The sequence below is a fragment of the Oncorhynchus masou genome, chromosome 29, assembly GCF_036934945.1.
Source record: "Oncorhynchus masou masou isolate Uvic2021 chromosome 29, UVic_Omas_1.1, whole genome shotgun sequence".
NCBI classification, from domain to species: domain Eukaryota; kingdom Metazoa; phylum Chordata; class Actinopteri; order Salmoniformes; family Salmonidae; genus Oncorhynchus; species Oncorhynchus masou.
The window spans coordinates 54778526-54805807 of NC_088240.1; the positions used below are offsets into that span (position 1 = coordinate 54778526).

At 43.8% G+C, this 27282-nt stretch overlaps 1 protein-coding gene across 1 annotated transcript in view; it reads left to right on the forward strand.

Annotated features, from left to right (window-relative positions):
* LOC135521224 (R-spondin-2-like) overlaps nt 1-7995 on the forward strand; it is a 75318-nt gene extending 67323 nt beyond the window's left edge. Inside the window, exon 6 of the mRNA XM_064947152.1 lies at nt 6709-7995. Coding sequence (XP_064803224.1) covers nt 6709-6827 — 119 coding nt within the window. The 3' untranslated portion in view covers nt 6828-7995. The remainder of the gene's footprint in view (nt 1-6708) is intronic.
* The last annotated feature ends 19287 nt before the right edge of the window (nt 7996-27282 follow it).

Genomic DNA, 27282 nt, shown 5'->3' on the forward strand with positions numbered 1-27282 from the left:
GAAGCACGCGAACACATACGCATGTTTGCATGCAAGCAAGCATGTCCACAGTCACACACACACATAACAGAGCTATTTTGCCCGTCAGAAATGAAACGCAACATTTAGCCATTCATTATAGTTAACTAAAGCTAATTATTCCTGCTTGTCAGCAGCTCTGTGTATTTAGGCCCAGATGTGTGTGTGTGTGAGTCAGTCGGGGGGAGCGATAGCAGACTGCAGATGAATTTGAGTTTCAGGCATATCAGACACGGTGGCCTAGTGATCACGCCTGCACTCTGCGTGGCCCTCTGCCGTTGCCGTGGTGACACCATCCGTAAAGTAGAGCCAGAGGTGGTGAGCAAGCACCAATTTTTATTTTTTTTTACCCGGAGAGGGGTACCGTTCAGGGGAGTAGAGTTGTGAGTGACTCTGCAGAGGTTTCAGTTTTGATTTCCACAATTGGGGCCTGGTCTGCTGGCTTGCCTATATTAAGGTTGTTGGCGGTGTGGTGTTAGCGGTTCGCCAAATATTGACCAAATATTTACAGGTAGCTCTCTCATTAGCAAAGTCTAAGCATACAGACTCAGTAGTGACAGATCAGAAACTGACCGAGCGTCGACTGAAAGTTGAATGTGGTTTCATCGTCAGACAGTGTCCTTCCCTCAACGCTGGACCATTCCTCGATACCGGACCAGTCCTGGATACCGTTCCAGGGGAACGTTCCATTGTCTTTGTCACAGTCACTCAGCAGCTCCAAGGAGAAGAACCCCAACTCCATATTACCCACCGGGCAGATTAATCACGGTGTCAGTCATGCATTATTTGCCGGGGCTTCTCCCTGCTAAAGACGTTAATCTCCGAGTTGGGTTTTCGATTTGACTTATTGTCAGCAAAAAAAGAGCTTCAAAGGCGGGGACCGGTGGACTAACCTGCTGCTTAATCTCCCGACAGAGCCTCCGTCGCATAGATGAGAAAATAATGACCCACCTAATCCCAACATTAGCTTTTTAAATCGGAATGCGTATGTTTTAAATCATTCCTGCTAAGCAGGATGGGTGATTGTAAGCAGAGCACTGGGGGAAAGAGAATGAGAAAAGAGAAGAGTGAGAGAGAAGAGAAAGTACGATTCAGAGTAATCTTGTTAGGCTAAATGATGCTGTGCAGAGAGGCTCTTGTCATCCTGTTGGCAAGACGGACTTGTTCTCATAAAATATTGTCCTCTCTGGACAAAGAGGGTGTTTTTTTGCCGGCACATCTCGGTGTATCTTTCCCTGTTCTCAACTTTTCCCCCTTTTTCCCCCTTCCAACTTCCCTCCATCTCTCTCCCCTCTCTCGCCCTCTTTCCTACCTTTCTGTCTCTCATACACTGTCACTCAAAAGCCCCCCCTACATTTCTTCCTTTTCTTCATACTCATCCTCTTCCCCCTCGTCCCTACTACTCACTCTCTAAACTCTCTGTCACTTTTAGATCATATCTTTTCATGTGAACATCTGTAGACCTTGGCTCACCATATGTCCTTACCATTTTACATATACACACACACACACACACACACACACACACACACACACACACACACACACACACACACACACACACACACACACACACACACACACACACACACACACACACACACACACACACACACACACACACACACACACACACAGACTGTCCATGCAGTGTATCTTATTCCAGACAGTAGAGCTCATCGGTGTGAGTGAGAGGAGCTGGCTACAGATACGTTCCCCTTCACGGCATTATAAATGTATGTGTGAGGAGGCCTTTAATGGCTGCTAATCCAATTTCTGCCACTGAAATCAAATCTCGCTGGCGCCAGTAGTCCCCTCCTTCCCTCACAAATAATGGCTTTCGCTTTGGCATGTTTATGAAGAAGATGAGCCGCCCAAAAAATTCCAGCTTTTACCGTACTAAATCCACCAGAATCTTCTTCGGAATTGTTTTGACCCTCAACCCCCCTTCTCTTAAGAAACATATTAATTGATGGTCTCAGGATGATTGCGGCGTTTACTGGCGGGATGAGGTAACAAACAGGAGAGGAGAGTGTTTACTTCAGAGGAGGAACCCATTTACCGTTTGTCTTAATGCCTTCTCAAGGTTGGTCCCATCGATTTCCTCCAACCGCAAGCGGAGCAGATAAGGTTAGGCCTTCGATTGGTGCATTGCCTGCTGGAGCCCGAGCACTGGGTGGATGAAGTCACTTGGCCATGCCGTCAGTCAGTACACACACACACACACACGGTGGTCATGGCCTCATTGATTATAGATTTTCCATGCAGGTACACACTCCCACAGTGGCAGCCACCAAGTCCGTATCAAAATAATAATCCCTTTCCTTTTCTGTCTCTATCGAGGTCTGTTTTTGTCAATGTCCTCATTGAACTGAGCCATTCTTTGGCAGCGTGAAGAACACAGCATTGACCTAATGATGCAACAAACAAATTATTATTATTATTTTTTTACATAATTCAAAACACTCACTCATTGTAAAGAATACATTTTCTCCGGTTTATTTGGTTCTCCAAAACAAAGTTATTGGATTTGGAGATAGGTGAAGGGAGTTTTGGCTCCGTCTTTCTCCCCTGTATAAAATGTTATTGTGATTCAATTAGACAAGTTGAATGGACCGCAACTCAGAGTGTCATATCTCCTGAGAGATAGCATAGTGTTATTGTTACTATACAACAAGCCTACAGAACAGCATTCCTGTTTGGATATCTGGCTATGTCTCAATTACCATCAGAGATGGACAGAGAGAGAAACGCGCGTGAGAGAGAGATGTGAAAGAGAAATGGAAAGTGATGGATCTCAACCGGACTGGTCCTGGAATATCCCAGTCAGCAGAGGTCAGGGTGGAACTCCCACCCCAGTGCCTGTAAGGGAAGTCTAATCTGCCTCTGCCAGGTGCTTTGACACTAGAGGGTCCAAGACACATGTCTTAAAAGACCTTGAGCTGATATTGAAGAGCGTACATATCCTCGTCTTAGACAAACACACAGATACAAAGCAGGCTTGGAGCGCATTCCAGGGCTTTCTTCAGGTAGCAAGAACTTTACCAGAACCAGACCTGGCTCATGCAGTGAGACCAAGATTGAGCTTCCTCACACACAGGTACAAATACTAATGTACACACACACACACCACGTCTATAATAGACACACACAGTGATAATGGTGGGGTCATCCTCTGCTACCACAACAGCTTCTGCTTTTCATTCAAAACTACAAAACATTTAGATTTGCTTATAAATGTTTTGTTTGTTTGTTCAATTTACTCTGACTACGAACCTGTCCACATGCAAAGCTTTAGTTGGCAGATTGTATCTACAAAAAACAAACAGACATTATGCAATTAACGATTGTGGCCAAAACTGGAAAGAAAATGGGGGGAAAAAAATTGTACAAGTATTTAATGAATCGAAAGCCATTCTTCAATTTTGGCAGCAAGTTTAAATTCTGGGTCAGTGTGGGGTAAAACAAAAATAGCAACAATTATTTGAAGATTTATTTTTCTTCCAAGGCAAATTATCTGTACTCGCTCTAAGATTTATGAATTTGTTCCTTGTTTGGAAAGTAATCGAGTTGACTTCTTAATCATTTATTTCCTGGTAAATTAAACTTCTTTTTTTTTTCCTGATGGAAACTCTGGCTTGCATAATCATCTTAAGTGATTACATTGGTTGTAAATGTGACATCATAAAAGCGTTGTGTATTCACTCTGTGTTACGCCCTGGTAAATGCTGAAAGTGAAAGAGACAAGACCCTGAGATGATGTACCATCTCACAAGCCTTATATCAGATGCACAGGAGGGCAGAAGATCTCAGTTCTCTTGGTATTGGTTGCCCTCTAGCTGTCAGCCTAGAGAACTCTTGTCTGGTTATGAAATATAACCCAGCGTGGTCCATGCTTTCATGGCCACGGTGGTCAAACAGATACAGAAGAGTTCATCAGCTCACTTGGACAGCCCTGATGACATTCCCGAACTTTTGGTTTTTACACTTCACATTGTCCTGGAATAAACAAGATATTTTGAGATATGAGAAACGTAATATAATGACGTGAGGCAAACAGACCTCGGACCTGGGACAAATACATAACATGTCAAGGTAATACGTTGTGTGTTTTTTTTTTTTTTTAACCCACTGGTTACGTTGGACTGGGGGGGAACCAAATGAAGCACGGCTCAAGCTTTTAAAAGGGTTTGACAAAGTGTGTATATTTTCACCCAGGTCTGGAGGCAGCGTTGACTTCCTTACACAACTTGCTTACATCTTATGAGATGAGCAGTACTGTGATGTGGAATCACGGTCTATGTAATGCCATGGAGATGTGCAAACGCCTTGTTTTTCCATGAACATGCTGTAGTCATGTTTGTCTGTGGTGTAAGACACGTGTTATGCAGTTCACAAACATCTTAAAGCCGTGCGGATTATATCGTTTCTGTGTACCCGACTATCCAGGTTAATCAATACTGTTAAGCGTGAGCTCTCACAAATTTATTTGCGCTACACACAAACAGCCTAATGGCTCCAAGGAATGGCCCATGTGGGCCTAACTCAGCTACGGAGGTATTTTTAATTCAGCAAGGTGTACTTTATAGCCACCAAAATGTAATTTGTCTTGAGTTGATCGTAATTGAAGGCTGTGGTCCGAATTGACTTGAGCGTTATGCCTGCACTAGCAGTCATAACCATACAGTAGCTTACCCAAAGAATCGAAAGCGACATTTACTAAACGAGCATAGCAACTTTGCTGTTAATGTTTTTCAGTTGGAGGTCACGGAAAGTTCAGAGCAAGATGTTTTGTTTTCCTCACGAGATGTGATTTTAAAGCCTTTATGCTCTGAAGAGGGGATTTTTTTGAATAAGATATTGCGTACAGGCAACATTATTTTTCGCCCTCGGAATGGTTGATGTGACCAACAATTGCTAGCTAATTAATTGCAGGAAATGGCTGTGAAATGTGGACGTGACATTGTTTGACATTTGTGCAACTGTAAAATTACTCTCGTTAACAGAGCGAAAACAGATATATTTTTTTCTAATTTTATACGTCCCCATTTCTTGGAAATAATATTTTCAAATATATTTTACAGTGTATATTGAGATGTTCAATTGAACCAGACTTTTTGGGGCGGCTTTAAATGGCCGGCGTTTGGCCAGGCCATATGAGAAGGTAATTAGAGGTAATTCTGCCACATATGACACACTTTAGCCTTATTTTCCTGAGTGAAATGGCATGAGCAAGTGCAATAATAGGACACGGAGCCAAGTTTTGCAAATCTACCATTGAAACATCCATTTATGTAGCATTTTCAGTATTTTCTCCCCTCGGCGAACCATAGCATGCCTTGTTTCTTGCTGTGCCAAATCAGGATCCAGATAGCATCTCATCATCCAAGCCTGACTCTAGTTTACCCCCCCCCCCTTATCAGATTTTATTTTTACTCAGATCACTTACCCACTCAAAACCAGCAGAGCTATGCCACTGGGCAGAGGGGTTGGCAGGAGGATTGTGCCCCCCCCCCGCCACCACCCAAAGCCAACCTTTATCCAGCCCCATCACTTCTCCCCCTCTTTACTTCTCTCTCTCCATCTTTCTCACACACTTACACTCACTCACACACACACACACACACACCTCATTATATAATTTGTGTCCTTTGGCAGACAAAACTGTTGCCTTTTGGTGCAGTCGCCTCTGTCATAGCAAACCATGGGTACCGAGGTATCACCGCACACGGTTCCAATAGCACAGATTGCCAACATGCTTTGCCCCACACCAATGACACCTGGGATACATTAAGTTACATTAACCCGGGGCTTGCGAACGAGGACCTTTCCAGTCCGGAAAGAGTGTTATGCAATTTCCCCAGTTTCCCTCCCCCCTGTGGACCCTAGCAGAGTGAGTGGAAGTGATGGAGAGAGATAGAAAGAAAGTGAGAGAGAGAAGTGATGGGGCTGAAAAAAGGCAGAATCCTCCTACCAGTCCCTCTGCCCAGTGGCATAGCTCTGCTGGTTGTGAGTGGGTAAGGAGGGAACCAAGATATATGGTATATACACTACCATTCAAAAGTTTGGGGTCACTTAGAAATGTCTTTGTTTTTGAAAGAAAAGCAACTTTTTTTTTGTCCATTTAAAATAACATCAAGAATAGACTGAAGAGTTTCAGAAGAAAGGGCTTTGTTTCTGGCCATTTGAGCCTGTAATCAAATCCACAAATGTTGATGTTCCAGACACTCAACTAGTCTAAAGAAAGACAGATTTATTGCTTCTTTAATCAGACAACAGTTTTCAGCTGTGCTAACATAATTGCAAAAGGGTTTTCTAATGATCAATTAGCCTTTTAAAATTGTCAACTGGATTAGCTAACACAACGTGCCATTGGAACACAGGAGTGATGGTTGCTGATAATGGGACTCTGTCCGCCTATGTAGATATTCCATAAAATTCTGCCGTTTCCAGCTACAATAGTAATTTACGACATTAACAATGTCTACACTGTATTTCTGATCAATTTGATGTTATTTTAACGGACATAAAAAAATTGCTTTTCTTTAGAGAACAAGGACCCCTAACTTTTGAACGGTAGTGTAAATACATTAGCAGGTTTTAGAGACACCAAAGGGACGTGTTCCCTGATTACATTGATGCACTGCTTTTCTAATAGGCTCTCTTTTTCTTCTTGTCTTTGTGTTTCAGGAGAATCAGGGAAGCACCGACCCAAAGAACCAAAGAAGAAGTCCAACAAGCAGAGGCTCCGGTTCCAGGCCCAGAACCAGCACAGTGACCACCTGGCCTCCATGAGCTCCAGCCAGTAGAGGACTGGAACCCCCCCCTCCCCTTGGAACCTGAACAACACAAAGCTGCTAGCTGCTGCTCCACAAATCTCCCCCGCCCCCCCGTCAACCCACCCCCCTACCCCAGCACACAGTTACACTACACCCTATTAATGACCCTACACATGTCTATGGTTGTAGTAAAGTACACATATGCCCTCTGTCCCTGTCTCTCTCTGCCTTCTGCTGCTTCCCTCGTACCGTAGAGTACCGCATCGTAGTGTACCGCTGACAGATCAGCCAATCAGCTTCCCCCTTTGAGCCCACTGTGACATCATAGAACTCATAGAAACATTTGTTCCCTTTGCTCACACGTCATGTACGTCTGGTTAGAACAAACCAAACGAGGGGCAACCGACACACACAGACTGACGGACTGAGGACGCGAAGGAGCAGAAGGAGAATGAGGAATGAGATGGATGTTGATAATAGTGATGACGGTCCAGCTAAGGGGGCAATGGAAGACGTCGGGACGACGATTCCGACGGAGAGAGGAAGAGCGTGCAAAGAGATGGAATGAGAGGATGATCAAGAGAAGAGGAGAGATTTGGCAGAAGCAACGAGGGTGACGTCTCTAAGTGACATCTTTAAATCATTTAGACTTTTCTGTATTTATTTTAAGGCCAACTCTTATTTTCCCTCCGTCGGAGGCGGTGTGTTCCATGTACTGCCTGTTTGTTCACTATGTACATTTTTGAGAGTCATGTTAAGAAATGCCATGCATAGTTGCAATGTATTTTATTCTCAGCACAAAATGTTTACGTCCAGAACCGCTTCAACTCTCTAACTGTATGGTGTGGATAAATAAATGTAGTTGTTTGACTTAGCATGGCAAAAAAAACTCATGTGTACATAGTTGATGAGTTTATCCAATTATAAAACCTATTACTGTGTTTTCGGTATTGACTCTCCTTCAGCGTTCTAAATGTTTTAGTGAAAAGGTTGTAATATCAAGCCACAGTTTCAAAAAGATTGAAAACAAAGTAATAAACATAGCCACCACATAGCTATTACATTTATATGGTATATATTTGATTTATTTATTGATTCTATTTTGTACTTTTGTGTTCGGTGACAATTTTGTCTCATACTGTTACTACTCTGTGCTGAAATATGATTTGAATCCCACAATACAGATATCTTTAAAAGAGCCTCTTGTTTGTGTCTGGTCATGCGAAACAGTTTGAGTGTTGCATCGCGTTCATTTGGTCTCATCTACCGATTTCAATGTTTCAAAAACGGCAAAATAAAATGCGGACTTCGTTTGACATTCTTTTAGGTTTGATATTCAGGATTCAACAAATATATGGTCATGGGACGACATGTGTGCATTTGTTTTATTAAAATACATTTCATGTGACTGTCGTTGTAGCTTTTCAGCATTATTGTTCATGAATAGCGAAGGGCGCTAGCTTTAGCTTGTCCCTCCCGCGTTAGTGTACAATAGTGTCATTTTGTAAAACATTTGTGATACCACTCATGCACTGTGCGCTGCAATGACACAAGCTGCCTTCGAGCCAGGGAGATTTGATATGGTCAATTGACCATGACGTCACTGTGGACGGCCTGTAAGTCATCGTGACGTGACCTCTTGACCTCGCGGATGGTGCAATGCCACACGTCACCAGCGTATCATTCATTTCCACCCTCATTATCTTACACTTGATTTGGCCATACAAATGCCTACTATGCTTCCTTCACACACACACACACATTCACCCCCTCTTTATTTGTGCACTCATCAGATCTCTTTCCTTTTCAGGGGTTTCAAAACATCAGATAAATATATAAATCTAAAATGTGCTGGCTTGCCAAGAAAGGTTTAACGCCAGTCACGGCTAATTAACCTAGTGATGCATACTGTATAATCATTGCCCCTTAGAAAATGTGTGGCCGTATCTGCCAGACAGCTTATGGACGCACAGTAGCGAATGAATCAACGTTGTGTCCTATATTATCCTAGGAGACACCGACCGCAGGCTTCCTGTTTCTAGTAATCCTCTGAAGTCACACATGATATTTCCAGAGGGAAAGGGGTGACGGTGTTGATGCTCAAATAACCCATAATACCCGGTTTGTCCATGTAGCCTTCTCTGAAAAGGACTGAAACCAACCTCTGACAGTGAAACAGTAGCCTCCGCTAGGAACGGCGAATGCCTCAACGTACAAGGTCTTTCACAGGTGTTGGAAAGGAGCACGGAGTAGGATGCTTGACGTGCTCTTCATTTTTTACAGTTCAACACTTCCTTTCCCCTTGATGAAATGTACCGGTACTCATTGTCATAAAAGGGGAATATCCTCTTTGATGCGCCTTATAGCAAGTAGAGATATCCATAAAGCCTAGAATGCAGAACAGTGAGTGAAGAGTGAATGGAAATGTAAAAGTACTAAGTGTTTTAAAAGACGTCTGCTGCTGGTTAAAAGTTAATGAACGATTTACAGATGTCATCCCCAGGGCCAGACTGTCACTGCTTCAGACTGGGAATGAACTGCACTGAAGTGGATTCATTAAGGAGAAGACCACCAACACCACTGAAACACTACACAATGTCTAGTGGGGGGGAGGGAGGGGACCCCACAATACATAGTTCTAAATGTCTTGTTTCCCTTACCTCTCCGCTTCCAATTATTCCTCTGTCTGTCATCCATTCTGGGTGTATTTGGGTCATCGGTGAGAAACTGCCTTCAGGGTTTCTTTAATGTTGGTTAGGGCATCAACGCTCACCCAGACATCAGAAGGTAGCCATGCTAATCCCCTTTTATTAGTGAAACCACTTCTGTAAACTTCGAGGCAGCTTAAAGGAAGCGTCTGTGTTTCTCACCGTGTGTGTGTGTGTGTGTGTGGTTGAAGGATATAGCTAGGTTGTTGAGGCTGACGCTCCCTTTTCATGTGACTGGGTGCATTGTCATTAGTTCAGTTCAGTCCTATTATTAAAGCCCTCTTCAAAGGTCCAACAAGTGAAACCACAAACAGGAAATGTCCCAGTGGCCTTTGCACACTAGAGAGCCATACTGTAATACAGGAGGAGCACAGTGAAGTACTGTTAAAGGGACAGTTCACCTAAATTGTATACTAACATCCAGTTTTGACAGGTTACCAAAATGCCCAAATCATGTACTTTTGTAAATTTGATGGCTATATCTTTAAGAACTGTGTATCTTGCAGGTAACAAAGGTAAAAGCCAATTTATGCTCCGAATGGAGGTTGTGACGCAATTGCGGTGCCTCCGAAGGCATGAATAGGCCAAATCGAGCTTCGTTCTATCTCCAATTTTATTTTAACAATTTGGAGGGCTCCATATTGCTCCGCATTGACATGATTGGTTGACGGTAGGTGGGGGTGGGAGGTCCTGCCGAAACACAAACTCACTTCCTTGACAGCTTCCTTCACAACAGTTCTGCTCAACAGCTCTGCAGCTCTGCTCTGCCATATCACCATAAATTCTGCACGGCCAATGCAGATGACGGATTTAAGGTTTTCAAGCATACATATATTGCAGTCCCTCTCTTCAGCTACTTCAAATGTGCAGCACTTTGTGAGTGACACATTCGTTCCAACCCCAGATGGCAGAAGTGGAAGTTATGCCATTGGCGGGTTAATAACATTGCCTGGGACAATAAACGTTGAAATCATTTGCTGTGTTTAATAACTATATAATTGGGCATCGGTTGCCCTTTGAGCTGAAGGAAATCTGGAACTATTTGCGTTCACATGGGTTATGATGACGCTTGGCACAGCCTTTTGCAGGCCGCACAGAGTAGGTACAATGAAACCAGTCTAAGACTTCTACAAGTTTACCATATGTCAGCTATCATATGCAGGGGTACTGAGTGGAGGCATAGACGCTGTGTCTTTCATCCACCAAATTCGGACAAATTCCCTCGTAATTGCAAAATGGTATCCGGTATCCACTTCCTTTTGAAAAGCAGATTGGCTTCATTAAGAGAAAGTTGCTAAGTAACACGTTTATTACAGGCATAAATAAATACGTCAATAAAAGGTAATTGTCTGTGACCCTCTCTCTGCGTTCTTGGGAGACAAATCGGACGGGAAATTGAAAGGGACCAGGCCCGGTAATGGGATTCCATAGCTAATGCTGGTGTGTTCTGCCTGAGTGCAGCTGAAGTGATGCTTTGAAGGTGGCTATCTTAGGCAGTGCTCGTGACTATAGCCGTCTGACCTCTTATACACCTGTCCCACCTGCTGGAGAGAGACGGACCAACCTAATGACTCTTACTGAAGTCAATTGTTTCCTGTTTACATTGCCCTCATCATGCTCTGTTTCGATTCTTTCAAATGTCCAGCCTTCGACTTTGTCAAGCAGGGGGATATTTATGATGTCCAGCCTTCGACTTTGTCAAGCAGGGGGATATTTATAATGTCCAGACTCCGACTTTGTCATGCAGGGGGATATTTATGATGTCCAGACTCCGACTTTGTCAAGCAGGGGGATATTTATGATGTCCAGACTCTGACTTTGTCAAGCAGGGGGATATTTATGATGTCCAGACTCCGACTTCGCCAAGCAGGGGGATATTTATGATGTCCAGACTCCGACTTTGTCAAGCAGGGGGATATTTATGATGTCCAGACTCCGACTTTGCCAAGCAGGGGGATATTTATGATGTCCAGCCTTCGACTTTGTCAAGCAGGGGGATATTTATGATGTCCAGACTCTGACTTTGTCAAGCAGGGGGATATTTATGATGTCCAGCCTTCGACTTTGTCAAGCAGGGGGATATTTATGATGTCCAGACTCTGACTTCGCCAAGCAGGGGGATATTTATGATGTCCAGACTCTGACTTCGCCAAGCAGGGGGATATTTATGATGTCCAGACTCCGACTTTGTCAAGCAGGGGGATATTTATGATGTCCAGACTCCGACTTTGCCAAGCAGGGGGATATTTATGATGTCCAGCCTTCGACTTTGTCAAGCAGGGGGATATTTATGATGTCCAGACTCTGACTTTGTCAAGCAGGGGGATATTTATGATGTCCAGACTCCGAGCCAAGCAGGGGGATATTTATGATGTCCAGACTCCGACTTGCCAAGCAGGGGGATATTTATGATGTCCAGACTCCGACTTTGCCAAGCAGGGGGATATTTATGATGTCCAGACTCCGACTTTGTCAAGCAGGGGGATATTTATGATGTCCAGACTCTGACTTTGTCAAGCAGGGGGATATTTATGATGTCCAGACTCCGACTTCGCCAAGCAGGGGGATATTTATGATGTCCAGACTCCGACTTCGCCAAGCAGGGGGATATTTATGATGTCCAGACTCCGACTTTGCCAAGCAGGGGGATATTTATGATGTCCAGCCTTCGACTTTGTCAAGCAGGGGGATATTTATGATGTCCAGACTCCGACTTCATCAAGCAGGGGGATATTTATGATGTCCAGACTCCGACTTCATCAAGCAGGGGGATATTTATGATGTCCAGACTCCGACTTCGCCAAGCAGGGGGATATTTATGATGTCCAGACTCCGACTTCGCCAAGCAGGGGGATATTTATGATGTCCAGACTCCGACTTTGTCAAGCAGGGGGATATTTATGATGTCCAGACTCCGACTTTGCCAAGCAGGGGGATATTTATGATGTCCAGTCTTCGACTTTGTCAAGCAGGGGGATATTTATGATGTCCAGACTCCGACTTTGTCAAGCAGGGGGATATTTATGATGTCCAGACACCGACTTTGTCAAGCAGGGGGATATTTATGACTCATTTCCTTGGGCTGTGTTTCTTTGGCTACATTTCAACAGGTGCAGAAATGGGACCATGCAGTTCCATAATACACTCCCCAGAAGAGCAAATCTACATTATATTCCTGACCTGGTATGAGGTTTACTTAAGGGCTTGGCAGTCGTTTTCGGCCTGTTTCACCTAACATTCCTCATCTCCTTTCCAATGACTCATTTTACTGATGGTGAACCACCACCAGCAGCACCCCGGAGCGAGTGTTGCTTTTTCCCTCAGGTTCAATAAATCAACAGTGAGGCCCAAACAATGAAAACACACAACCATTGTCCCTCACCCCCACCTGAGGGAAATAAGCACAGGGACCCTGTCCTTCCATTCAGGATGTGACACACATGGTCTTTATGACCCCAGCTGAATCATACTGTGCACTTAAAACACATTAGTGATCACCTAGAGGAGCAAACAATTCCCCTTACTGGCAGACAGAGAGCCATTGGCATAACTGTATTTACCTCGGGAGCCAGCTGCTAAGGACGTCCACGAAGACTACTATTTTCCCCCCCTTTTTTTGGCAGCCCTTCTCCATTCATTGACTTTTTATATGTGCCTAGTAGCCGCGTTACCACTGGTTTCAAGGGAGAATTAATCAAAAACAGTTCTTATTAAACCATGTTAAGACCACTCGTGTTGGATATAATGTGACCAGCAAAGGCCCAAAAGGGCCATATCAGTTCCATGGAGCTGACTCAAGTGGCCCCTGAAGAAGGGGCTGTCCGCTATCGTGTAGGGGAGCACAGGTTCCAGTGGGGGCCATTTAGGCATGAGAGCCAAGAGTCCTGCATTCATGGTGAGAGGGGGTAAGGGTGGTTAGGAGGGTATAAAGTAGAGGGTAAGAGGGTCTCATTGTCCTGGAATGTTCACCTCACCTTCCCCCATGTCTTCATTGAGAGGGGGATTATGCAGCGCCATGCTTCATAGTCAACCTCTGCCTCGACTTGGAGGGTCTTGAGTGGAAATCTTCATCCAGACACACCACACACGCACATAAACACACATGCACGCATGCACACACATATGCACGCGCGTGTGCGCCCACAAACACACACACACACACCACACACAATCTACACCACAATAAGGAGCCTGTTGTTTCCTGCTTCCAGCCAGCGATGGCGGTCTCCTCTTAGAGGTGGTAGGTGTGGGTCTGATCTGGGCTGGAGCCGGGCCAGGCTGCAGCAGGGTGTCATGGCTGCTGTCTCTCCTGACTCCTCTGTTGTCTGGAGCCATGGAGCCAGCCATAGAACACCCTCCACTCCATCAGCCTCCCTCAGACACCCGCCTGCCCGTCAGTCCTCCTTAGCAGCCAGCGCCAGCTTTTATTGGCTGCATTGTGCGGTGGGTCTCAGAAATGGGTTTAATCAACTAACCATAGGGGAGGTCGTGACCTCATGTCAATGGTTCCCAAGCCTTGGTGTGAAGTGTGATCTGTGGTTCAGCCACTAGTTCACACTCAGGACTCTTTGTTGGTAAAAGTGATCAATTGTAAGAAAGTAATGACAGACAGTGCAATCCATATAACTGCACATTATCCACAACAATCAGTTTAAGTTAAATGCTAATAAGTTCCAGAACAAGCAATGATCCAGTACATGCACAAGCTACATCCCTCTGAGGTGTGTGTGTATGTGTTAATGTGTGTGCGTGCGTGCGTGGATTTTAAGGTGGTTGTCTCATTATCACAGTGATTTGTTTTTACAGTAGGCTGAGCAAATCCACCTCCTACCAAGTCTCACATTACCAAACAAACATACAGTAGATGTTCTGGCATATATATCCATAGCATGTACTTATTAGCTGGGAGAGCCAAGGAGTAAGCAGTTAAGCCATTGGAGCAGAGAATATACAGTAACGCCATATTCAGGTTGTACTATCAAATAAAGTACTTCAGCAGGACCCTCAGTAGCATTTAACCGGTTTTGTAACGCATCCAGCGACGAGTGTCTGCTAATCAAATGACTAACAATGGCAGCATCCTGTGGGATCCTCAGTTTTACCGCCCTGTGTGGAAATGCCTGCACTTTATAACACTACCGTGAAGATTTATAAGGCCAGTATACTGGAGCAAACCAATGAGACAGACATTTAATTGCTGTTGCCTGCCTGGCTTGTATGCATTGTGTGAAATAAAAATAAACCACATGGTCTGTGTGTGTGTGTGTGTGTGTGTGTGTGTGTGTGTGTGTGTGTGTGTGTGTGTGTGTGTGTGTGTGTGTGTGTGTGTGTGTGTGTGTGTGTGTGTGTGTGTGTGTGTGTGTGTGTGTGTGTGTGTGTGTTTGTGTGTTTGTGTGTGTGTGTGTGTGTGTGTGTGCGCGCGCGAGACAGCTGCCGGACCTAGCTCTCTGCCTTCATTGTCTGTCTCCCTGTGTGGCTCGGCTTGGCAGCGGTTTTGTGCTGGTACGGGGGTGTATAGCGGGCATCTGTCTGGGCGCTAAGCATGGCAGTGTACTGCTCAACCCCCTGCAATGGTTGGCTGCTCGGAGGTCTAGCAGGCAGGCTCCAGTCTCTGTGGGAGTCTAGCAGGCAGGCTCCAGTCTCTGTGGTGGGGTTAAGCCCCAATCTAACAGGCTTATGGAGACCATGGGTTTACTAGTGCCCACACACATACACTATTGACATCCACTTACAATCAGACAGATCACACATACAGTGGGGCAAAAAAGTATTTAGTCAGTCACCAATTGTGCAAGTTCTCCCACTTAAAAATATGAGAGAGGCCTGTAATTTTCATCATAGGTACACTTCAACTATGACAGACAAAATGAGAAAAAAAATCCTGAAAATCACATTGTAGGATTTGTTATGAATTTATTTTCAAATTATGGTGGAAAATAAGTATTTGGTCACCTACAAACAAGCAAGATTTCTGGCTCTCACACGCTTCTTTTTAAGAGGCTCCTCTGTCCTCCACTCGTTACCTGTATTAATGGCACCTGTTTGAACTTGTTATCAGTATAAAAGACACCTGTCCACAACCCCAAAGAGCTGTCAAAGGACACCAGACAAAAAATTGTAGACCTGCACCAGGCTGGGAAGACTGAATCTGCAATAGGTAAGCAGCTTGGTTTGAAGAAATCAACTGTGGGAGCAATTATTAGGAAATGGAAGACATACAAGACCACTGATAATCTCCCTCGATCTGGGGCTCCACGCAAGATCTCACCCCGTGGGGTCAAAATGATCACAAGAACGGTGAGCAAAAATCCCAGAACCACACGGGGGGACCTAGTGAATGACCTGCAGAGAGCTGGGACCAAAGTAACAAAGGCTACCATCAGTAATACACTACGCTGCCAGGGACTCAAATCCTGCAGTGCCAGACGTGCCCCCCTGCTTAAGCCAGTACATATCCAGGCCCGTCGTGATCCGTGTAAAGGAAAGAATGAATGGAGCCATGTGTATCGTGAGATTTTGAGTGAAAACCTTCCATCAGCAAGGGCATTGAAGATGAAACGTGGCTGGGTCTTTCAGCATGACAATGATCCCAAACACACAGCACGGGCAACGAAGGAGTGGCTTCGTAAGAAGCATTTCAAGGTCCTGGAGTGGCCTAGCCAGTCTCCAGTTCTCAACCCCATAGAAAATCTTTGGAGGGAGTTGAAAGTCTGTGTTGCCCAGCAACAGCCCCAAAACATCACTGCTCTAGAGGAGATCTGCACGGAGGAATGGGCCAAAAACCTTGTGAAGACTTACAGAAAACGTTTGACCTCTGTCATTGCCAACAAAGGGTATATAACAAAGTATTGAGATAAACTTTTGTTATTGACCATATACTTATTTTACACCATAATTTGCAAATAAATTCATTAAAAATCCTACAATGAGATTTTTTTTTTGTTCATTTTGTCTGTCATAGTTGAAGTGTACCTATGATGAAAATTACAGGCCTCTCTCATCTTTTTAAGTGGGAGAACTTGCACAATTGGTGGCTGACTAAATACTTTTTTGCCCCACTGTATGCCACAGCAACTGACAGCAGATTACAATGTGTGAACACATCTCAGTCTGTGTTTTTCTACACTTAATTTTCTCACCTAATTAACACCATGCCATTAACGAACTTAGTGGCCATTATAACGGCGAGTGGGGCTGTGCTTGGTTAGCACTTGGATGGAAGACCACCCTAGGAAAATCAAGTTGCCCCGGTGTGTTGAGCCTGTAGACAAGCTTTTTCCTATGTGGCTCTCCATTCTCCTGTGTGGTACACGAGTGGAAATTCCAGGCTGGAAAGAGGTAGGCTCAAAGCCTTCACTGTTTTATAAAGGTTCTGTTTCCCTGTGATCATTCTTGAACCAATATTTAACCAGGAAAGACCCAAGGTTAGAAACGTCTTTGGTAAGGCCGACCTGACAAGAGGTCAGAAGGATAGTATGAACAACAAACATTTACATGTAACTTGACCTCAAATATTGGAGTGTTAACCCCTCCAGGACACCTTTAGCACCCAATGTCACAGGAAAGGCCAAAATGATCATCAAGGCCACGGCCTGTTCACCCCGGTATCTTCCAGAAGGCGAGGTCAGTGCAGGTGCGTCAAAGGTGGGATCGAGAGACTGAAAAATAGCTTCTATCTCAAGGCCATCGGACAGTTAAATAGCCGTCACATGTCGGCAACCACCCAGTTACTCAACCATGTACCATAGAGAATGCGGCCCTATATACATAGAATCGCTGGCCACTTTAACAATGGAACACTAGTCATGTTAATAATGTTTACATACCGCTTTACTCATCTCATATGTATGTACCGTCTTCTACTCTACTGTATTTTAGTCAATGCCACTTCAACATTGCTTTTCATAATATTTATATGATTAAATAAATATTTTCTTTTCTTAATTCCATTCTTTTACTTTTAGATTTGAGTGTATTGTTGTGAATTGTTAGATACACTGTACTGTTGGAGCTAGGAACACAATCATTTTGCTACACCCGCAATAATATCTGCTAAATATGTGTATGTGGCCAATACAATTTGATTAGATATCCTGGTAAAATAAAAAATACACAACCATTCACTCCCCATATTGACTAAAAGTGTCTCTCCCTGAAACAACTCAAAATGGTTCTAGGTGGGAGCAAATCATTGACGATGGTTGATATGGTAAGTCACCAACAGGCTATTAAGAGATTCGACAAGTGATCGTTTACAAATGTAAGCAAGGTTTGAAATAATTTGAAATAATTTGAGTCAACAACTTCTTAGTCTATAAATTATATTATTTGTAATTATGACCCCCCCCCAACCATCCGATCAAGACAAAAATTGGCCCGCGACTGAATCTACATATAGTTGATGATTCCTGCATTACAGGATGTGCAAATCAGAGACATTTTGGAAGGGGGGCGGGGTTATTCCGCTCTCATCTATGTTTTTTCATTGGTTGAAGCAGCCTCTTCCTTGTTACAAAGGTCACTCTCTCATGCATACACGCACATATGGTATACTATATTTCCTCAAATATAGTGACATTTAATATTTATAGTGACACCCAAGCTGACCTATTTGGGGCAGCAGGTAGCTTAGTGGTTAGAGCATTGGGCCAGTAACCAAAAGGTTGCTAGATTGAATCCCCGAACTGACAAAGTAAAAATCTGTCATTCTGTCCCTGAACAAGGCAGATAACCCACTGTTTCTAGGCTGTCATTGTAAATAAGAATTTGTTCTTAACTGACTTGCCTTGTTAAAAAAAGGTTAAATAAATAAAAGTGTGTCACTTATGGTGGGTGACGTCACATCAGAGTGAAGGTGAACAAAGGGCAACCAGGGCGAACGTCTCTCCAAAATTCACATTTAGGCTAAAGTGTTTCTTTCCCTCCTTCCTCTGGCAATGTCCAGAGCCATGAATAAAAATACATTGTGACATGGGAACTCTGCCAAGGCAACTGTAACACAGGAAGAAAATTCTATGGGAGACTGGTGTAATTAGCCTAATAAATGTTTTAAAGTGGATGTATTGGAAACAAAGCAGAGCTTTATTGTGGCACGCATGGCTTTTATTGTGAGACCTTGTAAGCGCATGATGTCTTCTGCGCCGTGTCAAAGGGCTCTCTCATTCGGTGGCAATGAAACCAGTTCACGGGAGCACTTGCACTAACAAATCCGGTGTTCTACTACCGAGGAAGCAAAATGTGGAACTGCTCTCCTTTATTTTTTATAATATGAGGATGCAATAAAAATGTGCGTGTGGATTTTTGTTTTAATTCAAGACCTTTTTTTTATGATCGCATTAACCCCGATAAAATATATATGAACGAACGTGGACGAGGGATTGCATAAGGAGAGCATGCTGATTTGATTCTCTTTTTTAATTATGTGCTAGGTAACATGGACGCTTGTTTGGAGCATCCATTAAAAACAGCCATGAGAGACTGCATGAATAGTGGTTTATAGAGGTACTGAGGTACTGAGCAGGGTGACATGTTTCTGGTTTAATACTGTTACAATAGGCTGCCATGGTCATTACTGAGGAGACGGCTGTACTGGTTAGGAACAGCTTGCCCAGAGCCTCTGGTTAGAACCTGCGCACACAGCAGACGGCCCTCCTTTAATGGGCTGGGGGCTGCCAGTTAGTGCTTTGCTGGTTCCTGCCCTATAGATGTGGTTTTTCAGAGGGTGTCAGGGGGTTTGGAGGGGGCAGGGAGGGGGTCAGGCTCGCTCTCCACTGGGTGTCAGCCGGCCAAATTGCTGCCACATGAACGCCTTGTGCACTTGTGATTGGAAAACGAAGGGGACAAAAAGGTTGAAATTAGGTTCCTATGGTGCATAATTGAGCCCTAAAGGGACACGGCCAAACTTGAACGCATCTTCAGCATCTACACAATCCAAGCCTGAGGAATGACCAGTGTGTCGACACAACACAATCATCTAGGTAAGGGGCTCTGAGCGTGGGAGACGGAGGGTGAGGGATGTGAGAGGAGCTGATCACATCGTGGCCACCATGTGGATCCATCCAGTTACTCAAGTTGTGTTGGTCTCTTATTTACTGTGTTCTGTGCAGTGTTTGGGAGTAGTGAACTATACGTAGTTCAACTAGTCATTTAACTACATTTTGCAGTAGCTTGGTGGTAGCTGAACTAAATTCAAATATTGGTAGTGTTTTCAGTATTTTTTTTTACCATGTTACTGGAACACATTATGTTGTAAATTATTATAAATGACACATTATATTAACATCTGATGACATAGTGATCTGTTCTTGCAAATTGTGTTCTATGACATTTCCAATTTCTATGATTATTTTTCATGAAGTAGTTTGGATGTGGTGAACTACTTTATTAAAGTAGCTTTAGTGAAGTAAACTGCCTTTTTATTATGGGTAGCTTTAGTATAGCTTAACTTCTTCTAGTGTGAAGTAATTGGTAGCTTGTAAACTATATTTTGAGAGTAGCTTCCCCAACACTGGTCCTGTACCTACATCAGGCTCAACTGTTCTTATATCTTCCTTTCCTGATGGAGGCAGATATATTTAGCGGTCTATTGTGGCACCGCGGGGTGGTTGTTTAAAGGAGGTTGCTGTGCGCCGTGGCCTTCTCGGTTGGAGATTACAGTTGAAGTTGTAAAAATGTTTGTGAAGTGAAAACCTCTCGGAGCTGTGGTGCTCATGCCGAAAAAGGGTCTTCACATACAAATAGTAGGGCGTAATGAAAGAGCAAAACGAATCCACAGGTCACAGTCAGTCATCATAGGTCCCATGGATGTCAGCTAAGTGAAGCCAGAGCAGCCCTCAAGTTTCTTCAGCTATCTATCTACCCAAGGGAATTACACACGAACCTGTTCTTATTTTAGCTGTCAGTGAACACAAGTATTAAAACTTTTCACTACTAAAGCGCCTAAAAACCATGTCTACAAAACAGTACTGTAAAGTAAGCTGCTAAACCTCAGGCAAGCCAATTAACATCCTATATTCATTCAATGTCTCTCCAGTGGTGGAAATAGCTTGTGGTGGAATCTCTATCCTCTGTCTACATCTCATTAGCTTACTACTTGTAAGTCTAGCCTACCTACTAGACTCGACTGCAATTAGCCGGGAAATCTTAATTTGCTTGCAAAGGAACTCTGAAAACATACTCGTAAAGACATACACTAGCACTTGTATTACATTATGGAGACATTCGCAGTGGAAATGCTTAGTCTTGTCTTGCAGCCACCCAGGACCATTTAGTAAGCAAAATGGCTTTTTCAACACCACGTTATGTCCTCCTTTCGTTGGTTTCTCGCCCACCATTTCTTCCAGCATGCTGTCAAAATGAGGCACATTGGAAATCGCTCCTTTTTTTTATCTATGTTGCTTTACACCCAGCTTTTATAACGTAATGTGGCAAGTATTACATGGTAAGGGACTAATGATATATTTTCTCAGCTGGAACGTAGGAATCGCACCGCGGACACGGAGCAGTCTCGGGTCTCAGTAAATTAGTGCGTGCAGTTAAGTGAAAAGTGAGCCGCTTGCCAGCCAAGCGCCGCGCTGGTTTGTGATCCGTGGGGAGCCCACTGCCCACATGTTATGAGAGGGAGGGAGTTGCGAGGGATAGAGAGAACCGATAGGGAAACGAAGTCCTCTTTCACCGGAGAGACACTCTCAAAACCCAGACCCTCTGACAGCTCGGAAATATCAATTTTAATATGGGGGAAAAGTGGATTTGGCCAGACAGTTTCGTTCTTCATGTGGAAACTCATCTGTCCCGACTCTCGTCTCTCGCTGATGTGAGGCGACACCCAGTGACTTTAGGGAGAGGAGAGCATATTCGGGCAAGCACAGAGTTATGTCACTTAAATTAAGGTTCTTCTGAGGTCTGGTAATAGGGAGCTGGAGACATTGGTTTAAGAGGAAGGTTTGAGTGGCTCGCCTTTTCACAGCCTTCAGCATTCTACACTGTCCTGCTCTGACGTGCACCTTCTAAACGTATTGCCCTCTATACTGGTCTTTATTTAATCAAACTCTGAGTTCCTGGGATTAAAATCTGTACACTGTAAGAATGCAGATGTGAAATGTAATGTTCTACTTACACTACATTGCCAAAGGTATGTGGACACCCCTTCAAATTAGTGGATTTGACAAATTTCAGCCGCACCATTGCTGACAGGTGTATAAAATCGACAGACAAACATTGGCAGTAGAATGGCCCGTACTGAAGAGCTCAGTGACTTTCAACGTGGCACCTTCATAGAATTACACCTTTCTAACAAATCAGTTTGTCAGATTTCTGCCCTGCTAGAGGTGCCCTGGTCAACTGTAAGTGATGTTATTGTGAAGTGGAAACGTCTAGGAGCAACAAGGGCTCAGCCACGAAGTTGTACGCCACACAAGCTCACAGAATGGTACCGTTGAGCGCCGAAGCGCGTAGCGTGTGAAGATCGTCTGTCCCCAGTTGCAACACCCACTACAGAGTTCCAAAATGCCTCTGGAAGCAACGTTGTCTACGTTATTTTCTGCATTAACAAATTATCATGTTTGTTATGTATATACAAGCCAAGGTTCTTGATTTTTAAGTAGCCTTGCTAAAACAACCAGAGGCATTTGTATGGTGGCCGAGCAGCCACACACAAGCTTGATCACCATGCACAATTCCAAAAGTTGGCTGCAGTGGTGTAAAGCTCACCGCCATTGGACACTGGAGCAGGGTTCTCTGGAGTGATGAATCACGCTTCACCATCTGGCAGTTGGAAGGACTTTTATGGGTTTGGCGGATGCCATGAGAATGCTACCTGCCCGAATGCATAGTGCCAACTGTAAAGTTTGGTGGGGGAGGAATAATGGTCTGGAGCTATTTTCCATGGTTCGGGCTTGCTCCCTTAGTTCCAGTCAAGGGAAATCTTAACTCTATAGCATACTGACATTCGAGACAATTCTGTGCTTCCAACTTTGTGGCAACAGTTTGGGAAGGCCCTTTCCTGTTTCAGCATGACAAATGGTTTGCTGAGATTGGTGTGGAAGAACTTGAATGGCCTGCACAGAGCCCTGACTTCAACCCCATCATACCCCTTTGGGATGAATTGGAATGCGACGGCGAGCCAGAGCTAATCGCCAGACATCAGTGCCCGACCTCACTAATGCTCTTGTGGCTGAATGGAAGCAAGTCCCAGCAGTAATGTTCCAACATCTAGTGGAAATCCTTCCCAGAAGAGCGGAGGCTGTTATAGCAGCAAAGGGGGGGACCAACTCCATATTAATGCCCATGATTTTGGAATGAGATGTTCGACGAGCAGGTATCCACATACATTTTGGCCATGTAGTGTATATCCGGTTACCTGTTTGGATTTAATAAGGTGATCTAGAAGAAAAAGAAACGCATGCCTAATAAGACAAGGTGCTGGCTGGCGGAGTAGAAACTTGAAAATAAAAGAGAGCCGCACACTCTAGGAGCTCAGATGCAAAAATATAATACCAACGTTTCGACAGCCAAGCTATCTTCATCAGGGTATAATCACAAACACTGCGGGATGACTCGTTTATATAGTGTCAAAAGACACAGGTGTCTGTAATCATGGCCAAGAGTGGCCTAATATCATTGGTTAATAATCAAATGTTAAAATGTCATACAAAGAACAGCATACAAACAACAAATGGATAGCATACGATCATAGATTAATTTTAGACTACACAAATTTACAAACAATTACAATGGCAAAGTCACAATAATCACAAGAATGGCTTCAGATCAAAGTCTACGTTGAGACCGAAGGGCCCAAGGGTCTTTAAATTAAAGATCCAGGCAGCCTCTCGTTTTAACAATAAATTATCAAGGTCACCCCCTCTCCTAGGGAGGGTGACATGTTCGATGCCAATATAACACGGAGACGAAATCGAGTGGCCTGCCTCCAAGAAGTGGGCCGCAACTGGATAAGTGAAGTTTTTACACCTAATGGTGCTACGATGCTCTGAGATACGTACTTTTAATTCGCGCTTTGTTTTACCTACATAGTTTTTACCACAAGGACAAGTTATAAGATAAATAACTGCCTTGGTGGAGCACGTAATAACACCTTTGATTGGGATCGATTTCCCTGTTTGGGGGTGTTTGAAGGATCTACATTTATAAGTGCCATTGCATTGAGCACAGCCATTACATTTGTAATTTCCATCCAGTAGGGGCGCAAATAGACGTTCAGGAATATCTTGGGGTGGTAAATCAGAGTTTACCAATTGGTCTCTGAGATTTCTGCCCAGCGAGAATACGACCAAGGGAAGGTCCGAAAACACATGGATTTAATAAGGCCCTACTTCTAGATTTAAGTTGAATTTACTGATTAAAAGTTGTTTTGGATAAGAGCCTGTGTAAGAACTTCTCATGTGGAGATCAATTTCCTACACAGGGTTGTTTTCTTTTCTCCTTGGTATGTTATTGCCAACTGTTTGTTACATGATGTTCTGAAATCCCAAGGTTTGATTCGGAAAAGGTCTATCTAAACTGTGAAAACTGAGCACAACAACAAGGCGCACTCAAGTGCAAGAATCATCTGTCCCCAGATAAGAATAAGGCTCACAAAATGTACACTCTTTATGTACTGTAGAATATACATTACCTTTGTACTTACGAATGCTGCTGAAGCTGTTTTCCTCGAAGTCATTCGATGAACTACTAAAAAAATCTACACAAATACATGAACTTTGTGTTTTGATTATAACGGCGCCTTATTTAATACACATGTACGTAGTAATATTCAACAGCTGTGCAACCCTGCCCCCAGGGCATTCTTTGTTTTTCACTAAAGAGAAGAGAAGAGAAGGGAAAATAAAAAAACTTCCACATGCTAACATTTATACAGTGATTTCTTTTAATTGCGCTCGACTTTTTAATTTGCCTTGGACTAATGCTTTTAAAAGCGGTGCTGGAGGTATTTTATTGAAGTCGTGCCTAACGCAGGACAGAGTTTTCCTAATTGCTGTGGCCTCGTAGCCGCCCAGCTCCTTCCTACCTGACAACCTGCGTTATTTGTTTCATTCCCTATGTCAAACATGCCACAAAGCATTTAGAGTTGGAACAACGAGGGGAACACTGTGAGTGTGCTTCCTCCAGGTCAAACCTTCAAAGGATTACCATGAATTAACGTGCCTAGATTCTGGGCGCACGGTTAAAGTCCAAAAAGAATCACGTTAACAATGGAAAAGTCCGGTTGACTTTTTCGGTTGAACTTCATAATAGATATATGTTGCGGTGAAGGGTAAAGCAAAGGTCATGTTTTATAGATTTCAGTCTCGGCAGCCAGGTGGCAAACGTGATATTTAGTTAAAGACTTCCAATGATAATAAAGATTATGTCAAAACAGTGAACATAAACTCTTGTTGTTGTCCCTAACTCAGCCTCTCTGACATCTTGGATGTCTTGATTCTGCGAGGGGAATACACGTACGTTATTAAAATCAATATCACACAGAGTGACAGTGACTATGGCTCCGTCCAACAGCCCTCCGTATCATGCCTCAATAGAACAAGCTATGACTTTTACTCTTCTGTCTTGATGGAAAACACTTCTGCACTGATGAGAAAAGCAACTAAGTAAATATCCTCCTAATATTTATGATTATTATGAGATTCCAGTTCCTGGGCTATCTACCCCAATGGCTGTGTCTCAGCTCAACACTCGGGGTGTCAGGAAGGCCAGCCAGGCCCCACAGCTGCAGTAAACTAACTCTGCACTGCCACGCTTGACAGCTCCATCATCTGTTAGCTACGCTGCTGTCCTTTCGGATGTTAGGAGAGAAAAAGGGTGAAAATGAGTGCTATGCCAAGGAGTTATGGCCGGGGTTTGACCCCTCGTGCCTTCTGAGCCACAGTGCTACTGTATCTCATCCTCACTGCTGTAAAGACCTCTGTTTTATGGTCTCAATTTCCCATGTGAAAAATAAGGAGCAGTCCCAGGCAGCAGATGTTCTGATCTAGGTCCCAGTGTTTCTTCGTCTGCTGTGTGTGTGTGTGTGTGTGTGTGTGTGTGTGTGTGTGTGTGTGTGTGTGTGTGTGTGTGTGCGTGCAGGCGTGCGCGCCTGCATGCATGCATGTGTTTGCCTGCATGCACGGGGGAATTGTGTGTGATTTGCATCCTGGCATGTGCATGTGTGTGCAACTGTTCAGGAACGGTATAAGGTGAGAGGTGTTACAAGTTCCAACAACAAACAACAAAAATGTCTTAAAGAGAAGTTAAGTGGTGGCAGTATTTTTGATGAATCTGCGCGCTCAAAATAAACATGAGCGCTTCATTAGAGGGGTGAACGGAAAGTGAGTGTTTATTGGTCTCAATTACCACCTTTGCTTTAGTGCCTGCTTTAATCACAGCCATATCCCTCTAACACTCCCCAGAATGCAATCTCCCACTGCAACGCACATCAACACGGAGGCTGGGAAGTTAGAGGTACTAAAGGTCCATGAATTTGTCAGTAAGAGAATAGAACGTGGTGTAATATAACTGCATACACCTTTGCCCACAGTTGACATGGCAACATACACATAGTACTGAAAACATCTATACTTTCAACAAGGAAACATATACACTGGGTATACAAAACATTAGGGACACCTGCTCTTTCCATGACATAGACTGGCCAGGTGAATCCAGGTGAAAGCTATGAGGAGACAGGTTAAAGAAGGATTTTTAAGCCTTGAGACGATTGAGACATTTATCGTGGTTGTGTGCCATTCAGAGGGTGAATGGGAATAACAAAATATTTAATTTCTTTTGAACAGGGTATGGTTGTAGGTGCCGGGCGGTTTGTGTCAAGAACTGCAATGCTGCTGGGTTTGAGGCTGTGCTGTGCTGGGGGGGTGGGGGTGCAACTCAATATTAGGAAGGTGTTTCTAATGTCTGGTATACTCAGTTTATATCCTAGAAATATGTTGTAATCACCAGTAATATCAATTGAGAAAACAATTGTTCTTTGGCACTCAACATTTCACATGACACCCTGTAGTTTATCATATCTAATCACTGTTCATTTCCAGTTTCACAAGAGCCCACAAGATCAAACTTGGGTAGAAAATGTTTTGAGTTTCTTATCGCATGGTCTTGAACAACAATCCGGAGAAATGGAAACAATATGCGCCATATCAACACTTGCGGTCACTGAACCATCACCACATAATGGGGTCATATTGTTTTCTATTTCTGGCTGCCACAAGAGTCAGGCACTATGGTTCACGCTCCTACATGCTCATACCAGTGACCCCATCTTGTGGACATACTGTAGTAGGTAACCTCATGCTCTACAAATGTGAATTTACATTGCATTTGGAAAGTATTGAGACCACTTGGCTTTTTCAACATTATGTTACGTTCAGGCATTATTCTAAAATTGATTAAAAAAATAAAAAATTCCCTCATCAATCTACACACAATACCCCATAATGACAAAGCAAAATGTCACGCCCTGACCTTAGAGAGCCTTTTTATGTCTCTATTTGGTTTGGTCAGGGTGTGATTTGGGTGGGCATTCTATGTGTTGTATTTCTTTGCGTTTGGCCGAGTGTGGTTCCCAATCAGAGGCAGCTGTCTATCGTTGTCTCTGATCGGGAGTCATACTTAGGTAGCCTTTTTTCCCACCTATGTTGTGGGATCTTGTCCTTGTATTGTTGCTGTTGAGCCCTACAAGGCTGTACGTTTCGTTGGTTCTCTCTTTCTTGTTTTTTTGGTTATCATTAAAGAATATGATTAACCTACCCCAAGCTGCATCTTGGTCT